General features: G+C 42.3%; 1 protein-coding gene across 1 annotated transcript in view; it reads right to left on the bottom strand.

Moving 5' to 3' along the window:
• MACO1 (macoilin 1) overlaps positions 1-9469 on the bottom strand; it is a gene marked incomplete at its 5' end in the record, with an annotated part of 58847 nt that overhangs the window by 42352 nt on the left and 7026 nt on the right. The window contains 3 exons of the mRNA XM_006159472.3: positions 3591-4092; positions 5611-5789; positions 8566-8689. Coding sequence (XP_006159534.1) covers positions 3591-4092; positions 5611-5789; positions 8566-8689 — 805 coding nt within the window. The remainder of the gene's footprint in view (positions 1-3590; positions 4093-5610; positions 5790-8565; positions 8690-9469) is intronic.

Below are 9469 nucleotides of genomic sequence, written 5' to 3'. Positions count from 1 at the left end.
CATATAGAAAAACCCCCTCAAAAAAAAAAAAAAAAAAAAAAAGAATTGTTTCCACATTGGAAGTAAGAACATTTTTGGCTACCAATAATATAAGTCTGTTTTCAAACATCTTGGATAAAAAATTTCAGAATCAAGTTGGCAGAAACAGGATCATTTTCTGAGACATGCGCTTCTCAAACCACTTCTTGGGAACAGACTATCTGTGGAGCTCTTCACCAAAGCCAATCCACGTCCCCAGACTTTTCCGGAGAGGGCCCCAAACTGCCCACCTTCCCCGTAACCCCTTACCTTAACTATCCACCCCGCACCTTCTCTCTACATGCTCTTGATCCTAACAGATCAGGGCCTTCAGCATCCACTCAGCTTTTCAACACGTCAACTCACTGTGCATCTTACTTTCCTAAAGAGAGAAAAATGAACAGACCCGGCCTTGCCCTCCAGAGCTCACGATCTGGTAAGGGTCCTCGAAACACGCAACGCCCATACGATGGGGTCAGCACACCTCTCTGTAGAGACCAAACAGTATGCGTTTCTGGTGTGCAGGCCGCTTGTTCTGTCACAGCTCCTCAACTCTTCCACTGCTGCAGGAAAGCAGCCGCTGACCCTATGTAAATGAGTGAACGGTTGTGACCCAACCACGTATCTTTACAAACACAGCAGCGGGCCACATCGGGCCTGTGTGGTGGTGTTTGTTAACCTGTGGTATACAGCATACTAGGAAACACCTGTGGGGCTTGGAGAGCTCGAGAAAAAACATACAGGACCGCTCGCCCCTTCGTAGGAATGGCCACCAAACAGCTGTAGGACAGCCACACAGAAAGATAGCCCAATCTATAAGAATTTTCCTTCAAAGTGGTAGCGTCGGGGTTAAGGCGCTGGGTCCCCATGGCCAGCTGCACAGTTCAAGTCCAGGACTCGGTAGCTTGAAAAACGCGCTGGGTACAGGTGCACCTAAAATCCTAAGAGAATGAACAAGGGGTCCCAGTGTGGCCATCTCTCCATGGGTGATTTCTCACTTTCTCGTTCTTTCTGTCTCTCTCCAAACTCTCCACAAGCACAAGCACTCTATAAGCAAAAATCTTAAAAGGAAATAAAAAAAGAAAAAGACAAAAAAAAGTGGAGTAATAATGAGGATTTCCCTTAAAAATCACCAAATTGGTTCCTCAAAAATCACAGTTCTCAACCCTAGTGTTGAGACAGACATGTTATGCTGCAGAATGTGCCATAACTAATTTATTATTACAGGAGAGTTACTGGCTAATTAATCCAGCACTGGGTTTCAAACTTTCCTTGAACATTTCTAAAAAGGTAGATCAAGCCTATCACTGAAGCGTCTCTGTGGAATTTACGAGCAGCCTGGAACCGTGCATAACCCTGGGCATGCCTGCGGAAGAGAAGGTCCACAGCCCGGGCATCTGCACTAAAGGTGCCTTAGATACCAATGCGCCCGGCTGTCTACAGCTGAAGGCAGCAAGCCCACTCACTCTCCAGCTACCAACTCGAACATGTCAGCTTCGGATCCATCACGGCCTTATGAATATTCATCAACACACACGAAGTCAAGCAAGAGGAAACAGAGGAGATAGCCGTGGGCAAGAGGAGATGTGATAAGGCCTCCTGCAACCACGCTGGGTAATGTGCTCAGGCAGATACCTTTCCTTTTAAGCACATTCATTACTGCTCATTACAGAAAACTCTGAAAATCTAGGAAAGTAAAACAAAAAACAGATGCCCGATCAAATAAATACTATCATGAGAACAACTACTGTTAACACTTTGGTTCCTTTTCTTTCAGATCCCTTTCCTGTGTATATTAGGAAAAATAATTGTTTTTAAATACATTGCTTTCTCTTTTTATCATGAAAGATTAAATCCTGAGTACTTTCCTGTATTCTTCAATATGGCTCAAATGTATGATTTTGTCATTTGTCTTAAAAAGGCCCATCAAATGGATGAACTGTAATTGAAAATTTTCTATTTTTGGATATTTGAGGCATCCTCTAATCTTTTTATATTACAGTAAAAGCTGAAGGTAATTCTACAATGCTTACAAAACTAAATCTAATATATTCCATTTATTTATTTGACAGCACGTAGTTCTCTAAAACAGAGTAATACCCCGGAGCCCTTCAGGTCAAGGCAGAGTACTTATTAGAGACTACAGAAAGAGGCGTACCCCTCAGGAGCAGGCACAGAGGGCACCGGACCTAAGTCATCACCCCCAGTTTACTGGACAATTGGCATCTGGGTCCTTGAACTTCTCTTCTTAAGGCAGGTCAAGCAGTCAATCAACATCAGGACTGGGGCCCAAGGGAGACAGTGTCACAGACTGAGTCTTGACTCATCTCTCTGCAACAATCAACAGAGGAAAACTGTTTTGGCTTGACTGCTGCTACTAAAGTCGTGCAGGAGAAAGGATGTGAAATAGCTATGGCAGATGTTTCAGTTACAGCACTGAGTGAATTTGCAGGTACTCCTTTTGAAATAAAAGGTCAACTAATGGTCTTTGAACCATGCACATCTGGATGGGGGTTCTCTGCAGAGTGTTTTCTCTGCAGGACGCGACAGGTGGAATGTTGTGACAAAGGCCATGGATGCCAGCCTGCAGCAGCACCTGTGTGCTTCTGAAAGCCACCTGGGAGCTTTGAGGCCCCTAGAGCCTGTAGTAATAGAACCCAAAGACATGTCCCACGATCCACCTGCCATTCAGAAACTCAGGACAAATTAATAATCTAGTTCATTCGACTGATAACACTGGGAATGTCTCCCTTTAAGCAAGCCAAAGGAAGAGGAACATAAGATAACTTGTGGGAGGGGGTGAGTTACAACTGCCCTCTTGAGTAACGCATAAAAAGAAAAGCTCCAGTTCAGATCTCAGCTTCCAGATTAAAGATCTGAAGTAAAGGGAACATATTTGTGTTTGCCTAACAAGTCATATGAAATACATCAAATTACGTCTGAGCTGGTCAATAGTCACACAGCGGTGCTATTCTTTTAATTAGAGATGAGAAAAGGAACATTGCTGATGAAAATCCACATCTAATATTTTACTTGTCTATTACGTTTTAGAAAGAGATTACTTTTCGAACCTAATTTTCCCAGCGTTATCTAAAAATAATCCCCATTTCGGTGCAGGAAAACAAAACAAAACAAGCACAGTGTGGCATAGCCAACTTTCTCACCGCCCGCATCTGTATCTATTTGACAAATGAAGAGATTTGCATGAACAAGGCAAAAACTCTTGTTTTTGTGTCTATGCCAAAAGAACTTTGGATATGCAAACAGAAAAGCACAGGGCTAAAGGCATGCCTTTCAATCCCACTAGAAGAATCAAGTGACATGTAAATTTGTCAAATGTGGAAAGTAAACACTGTCACCTCTGATTCCCAACACTGGAAAGAGCTGAAAAGTCAATGCTTTAAGACAATGACACAAGGTGGCCAACAAACCTTGTAAAACAAACACCCAAACGCCCCTGGTCACAGTACCTGCTCACAAACAATCCCTCCAGGCCTAGCTAGGAGTGTCTGCTTGTGGAGAGCGTGCCAGGCTTGCTGGAAAGTGCCGGGAAGGACCCAGCACACACTCACCTCACCAGCGCGTCTGGTTTGCTTAGCTGGTTATTAGGAATACAGTTCTCCATTAAGTCCTTGTGTGCACTCGGGCTCTTGCTCGTGCACTTCTGCTTCTTCTCGTTCTTACCCGAGGAGGAAGGGATGCTCCCATTCGTGGCGCTGTGACTGCGTGGTGAGGAGTTCACAACCCCGCTGGCGTTTTTGTAATTTTTTGAGGAAGCAGTGCATGAGTCCTCTTTCAAGAGATTTTCTGTACTTCCCACAAGGTCATTATTTAACCTTTTACTGTTGATATGGTTTTCCATATACTCGATCTCTTGTATTTTAGAGTCTACAGGTTGTAGAATATTGTTGTTATTTATTCCAAGGTTGTGCTTTTTGGCATCTTTGTCCTTTTCTTTCCCCTTTTCTCGATATTCTATCTCTGGCAAAGTTGTGGAGAGTTTTTTGTTGGCGGGGATACCTCCATTGTGATGTATAAGGATCGAGGAATCCATATCAGGTAACCCCTTGGCTGCTACAATACCAAAAACAAACCAACAAACAAGAAAACCCACACTGGAATATTTCGTTTTTTTTTAAAAAAACAATAGATTGGTTCAACAGACTGTATTATCTACACTTAGGAATTCACTACATTAATTTGCAAACTCATTTAGAAGCAATAACCACAGCACATTATACTAATGTCGAGAAGCAAATGCAAATACATTTGAGAAGCTGCACATTTAGGAAAGCACCACATTTATGAACAGCGAGCCATGAAAGGTTTTGCTTTGAAAACATGACTAGGATTTCATAATTAAGTCATACTCCCTCTATCAGTCAGATCGGACTTGACGACTGCCAGGTGAGAGCACAAAGGCAGGTAATCCACCAGACAGGCCGTATTTTAAAAGATGCCTGGGTTAAACACGTTGACAGTTAACTGCGCTCAAAAGAGGAAGCTAAGCAAAGAGTAGGGGTTTTAGGACACAGGACACCTGTTCTTTACCCTGATTCTAGACTTGAGGGAATAATAAATAAGTCTGTAGCATTTACCAAGGCCACTCCAAAGAATTTTCTGTATCAGATCTAGATACTCCACTCTGTGAAAGTCTACTTGAAGAGAAAAATCTTCTCAAATTAAAAAAAAATTTAATTGACAGACAAAATTGTATGTATGTATACAACAGAATTTTTGACTTGTGATATATTTACACTGCACCAGTGAAAATGATTTTGATATATGTTACTAAAAATGACTTCAAACATCCAACTCCCAAACCCAAGTAAACTGGTATTGCTGTCAATCCAGCTGTTTCCATTAAACACCCATGAGAGAAGACTCGACTTAAACCCACAGTCCATCCCGTGAACCAGTTAGAGCAGGACTGTGTGTGCTCTATTCAGAAGATGCGAATCCTCCCTCCTCCGTCTCCACACATCTGTCTCGCTTATACTTGATTCCTGGCTTGTTTCAATTACAAATTTACATAATTACACACTATTTTGCTGCTGAGAATAAATATCCCAAAATATTTATAACAAATGAACTATTAAATAAGATTTAAAAGTAAAATGCAGGGCCAGCAGGTAGCATGTGGTTAAGGCGCTGGAGTCCCACACTGCCAACAGTGGTTTTGAGTCCCAGACCGGTGGCTTGAAACTCATGCAAGGCACTTGTGCGTGTGGGCCCAAAGTCCCAAGAGGAGAATAGAGAAGGGATTATGAGGTGGCCATCACCCCGCCCCCTGCCAGTGGAGGTATATCTCTCACTTTCCCTCCACTGTCTCTTCAGAGAGCACTCACACCCTATGGCAAAAATCCTTTAAAAATAAAGTAAAATGCATACAAATAATAAAATAAAATAAACATATTTAAAATACATGGTCTTCACCAATCCACACTCTATTTAGGACCAAACAAAACAACGGCCCTGAGGAAGAATATCAGAAAGCAGGAAAATCTAAAATCCTATTTTTCCAAAAAAGAAGACTGTACTGGGAGACAGCGACCGGTCTACTGAGCCAACAGCGTCAGAGCAGAGACCTACCTTCCTCAGCCTCCTTCTCTTGCTTCTGTAGCATCTGCTGCTCTGGAGGGAGGGCTTGTTGAAGCAGTTGCATGTAAAATTCGTTCTCTTTCTGCACTTCTTTTTGCTTCCTTAACCGCATTTTGTAGCTTACATAACTTTTGAAGCCAAAGCCCAAAGTCACCACAGGGTACCCAATACTAGAAAGAAGACAGTCAACCAGTAACTCCAAGTTTGAAAGGACAAGACGTACACACAGCACATGAGGATGCTTCGGATTTCAAATTGAAATGTAAGTTCTCAGAGTTAAAAATAAATCCCACTTGGACATGGCAGTGGAGGACAGCACTCAGCAAACACACAGGGAGATGTAGTCTGGTGGGGAGGCAGCTGACATGTACACAAACCCCCAGGGAACAAAGGGGTGGTTAGATCACAAGGAGACACTCTCATCAGACTTCGGTGCTCGGAGAGTAACTCAAGGGGTCACCACGTGACTGGCACAACAGCGGCCCCCGTCCTGGAAGAGCTGCTGAACTGCCTCACGCATTAGAACTTAAGACATCTCTACGCTTTTAAGAACTAAAACGGTAGAAATTTTAGGGTGGCCACAAGCAAACAATATAAATGTTAAAGAAAATCAAAAGGACATCACTAGGTTGTTTTTTGTTTGTTTGTTTTGTTTTACTTTTAAAAACCTTTCCTTTATTATTCTTTTTAAGAAAAGCAACCAGAGCTGTGGACATGACCCATCTGAGACGTGAGCATAAAGCCCAGGTCCCTTTGTGTTTTTAATACTAGGAGGCAGGGTCAAATTCAGGCGGCCACTTTAACTTAATCTTGCTGCCTCAGGGGTACCGTCACCAGCTATTCCTGGAAAATTAGTTCATGAACACTGTCATCCATGGGTTCAAGAATCACTGAGATAAGCATCTGATATTATCATCACCAACATTTGGTTTGTAGCACCCAATTAAACCAGCTGTGCTCAAAACTCTAATCTCTAGGATAGAAAGTTGAAATATTTTCATCGAACTCATCAGCCTGCCTGATAATTTCAAAAGCCTCTGAAAACACTGTCAAACCCCATTAAGCTTCACTGACATTAAAACTTACCAGTTTAGGGAACCAGCAGTTAGCGTAATGGCTATGTCGCTGGACTCCCACGTAGTCGACCGCGGTTCACGTCCCGGACCCGGTGGCTTAAAAAAACTCACGCCGGGCACGTGTGCGTGCGTGCTCAAGATCCCGAGAGGAGAATGGAGGAGAAGGGATTGCGGTGTGACCATCCCCCCTGGGGGGTGATTTCTCGCTTTCTGTCTCTATGTCTCTCTCTGTCTGTCTGGCGAGCGCACGCGCCCTACAGTGAAAATCTCTCAAAAAAATCAAAAAATAAAATAAAAACTTACCAGTTTATAATTATTCTAAATGTTACCTCACTTCAAATTTGAAGTGACAAGTTTTATTGACCAGATTTATTTAATTCACTTGCTTGTGAAGGAACTGAAAATAATGAAAATGGTATTTTAAAAGTTGATTCCTGCTTATATTTTGCCAAAATATTACAAAATTTGGTATGTATAACAGCACACATGCTTTGAAAAACCATATCATATGCCATAGAGATGTACAATTAAATGTAGATAGGAAACTGGAACCAGCAGATGGCGTAATGGTTATGTCTCTGGACTCCCACGTAGTTGACTGGGGTTCAAGTCCCAGACTCGAAACTCATGCTAGGTGTGTGTGTGTGCATGTATGCCCAAAATCCCAAGAGGAGACTGGGGGAGAAGGGATTGCAGCATGGCCATCCCCCCAGGGGTGTAATTTCTCACTTTCTGTCTCTGTCTCTCTATCTCTCTGGCAAGTGCATGTGCCTTATAAAACTTTTTTAAAAAAAAAAAAAAAAAAAAAAAAAAAAAAAGTAAATAAAAAATTATGAAATAAAATTAAGTTAAAAAAAAAAAAAGAGCAACATTGGGACCAGCAGTTAGCGTTATGGCTATGTTGCTGGACTCCCACGTAGCCAACCGCGGTTTGAGTCCCAGACCCGGTGGCTTAAAACTCACGCCGGGCACGTGTGCGTATGTGCCCAAGCTCCTGAGAGGAGAATGGAGAAGGGATTGTGGCGTGACCATCCCCCCAGGGGGGTGATTTCTCGCTTTCTGTCTCTCTGTCTGGCGAGCGCACATACCCTATAGCAAAAAAAAAAAAAAAAAAAAAAGAAAAACCTCTCCAAAAAAAAGCAACATTTATTAGATGGTGATTTAATGTTCACTTATGTTTCATAGAAGAAACAATATTACTTTAAAATCACTAATATTTTACTTTTATAAATAGGCTAGTGAAATTCTCGGTTGTTTCAAGCTTCATGAAATAGCCAGAGTCCATACTAACGGTCTGAAGCCGTGACGCACCGTGCTAGGAGCGGCTAACAGCTCAGACGTCTGTGCAGGCACCAAGTCACACTTCGAATATGTGGCTCTATTTCCTCTGTCCCAGGTCCCCATGAAGCAGGCAAGAAAATCAAGGCTGGGGACTTGGACATGCTCAAGCAACACAGTCACTAGGGCTCTACTCAAATACTCCTTTGCCTAAAAGGGGTGCTCGCATTCTTTACTACCACTGCTTTTTGGGTTCATGTGAAATCTCAGAGAAAAAAAATTTACAGTTAGAACCAGGAGGTGGTGGAGTGGTTAAGGTGCTGGACTCCCGCATGGTGGTTCGAGCCCCAGACCCAGCAGCTTGAAAACCACAACAGGTGTGTGTGTATGCATCTAAAATCCTAGCAGAATGCAGGAAAAGGGACTGTGGTTTTAGCCAACCCCCAGGGGGGATAATTTCTCACCTTCCCTCTCTCTATCCCTCTCTTGAGTGAGTGGACATGCACTATGGCACAAAATCTTTTAAAAATTTACAGTTGAACTTACCATTCAACATTGAAATGAATTATAGATTAGGAACATAGATACTTACCAGTGAGCAGCAAATGGACGACAAAGGTCTACATGAAAATTTTTGAGATCTTTAAATCTAATTGCTGCTTCGATATAAACAAAGAGTATCCAGAGGGACACTGTAGGCAAACACACTCCCCTTTCTGTGGAAAGCAGCAGAGAGGCAAGTATCAATGACATGTTAACCAACATAACCAAAGGGCTGTCTGAGAAAGCGATTCAACTGCAGTAACTTTGATTAAGGCGGTCAACGTTTAAACAAATGATTTGATCCACACCAACTGCTTTTATAAGATAACTCCTGGACCGGAAGATGGCATAGTGGTTACATCACTGGACTCCCACATAGCCAACCACAGTTCAAGTCCTGGACTTGCCGGCTTGGAACTCATACCGGGCATGTGTGCATGTGTGCCCAAAATCCCAAGAGGAGAGAGGAAGAGAAGGTATTGTGGTGTGGCCATCCCCCCCAGGGGCGGTCTCTCTCTCTTCAAGCACATGTGTCCTGTAGCAAAAAATTCTCTTAAAAGAAAAGAAGACAAACAATTCCATAGACTCTCTGACAAATAACAGAGAAACACTGATACAGAATACCATATCCTATATGTAAACACTATGCTATATGTAAAACCAAGGACTCACATAGAAAGAGTTCCTACAAATCAATAAAAAGGCAACTAAAAATATGCATAAAAGAAGAAATATAAAAGGCTGAAAAGATGATGAATTTCACTACTGACCGGGGAAATACACATTTAACAATTAGATTTAGTTTTTTAACCTATTAGGAAAATTTTCCAGATAGATAATTATGTAGGAGAGGTATGAGAAAGGCCCAACCTCACACTCGGCAGTAATATAATTTAGGGCCACGCTTTTACAGGAGAGTTGGCAGTATAACTGAATACCGGTACCTTATTAAA

The sequence above is a fragment of the Tupaia chinensis genome, unplaced genomic scaffold, assembly GCF_000334495.1.
Source record: "Tupaia chinensis unplaced genomic scaffold, TupChi_1.0 Scaffold000628_1, whole genome shotgun sequence".
Classification (NCBI taxonomy): Eukaryota; Metazoa; Chordata; class Mammalia; order Scandentia; family Tupaiidae; genus Tupaia; species Tupaia belangeri.
This window is presented reverse-complemented; position numbering and strand designations above follow the sequence as displayed.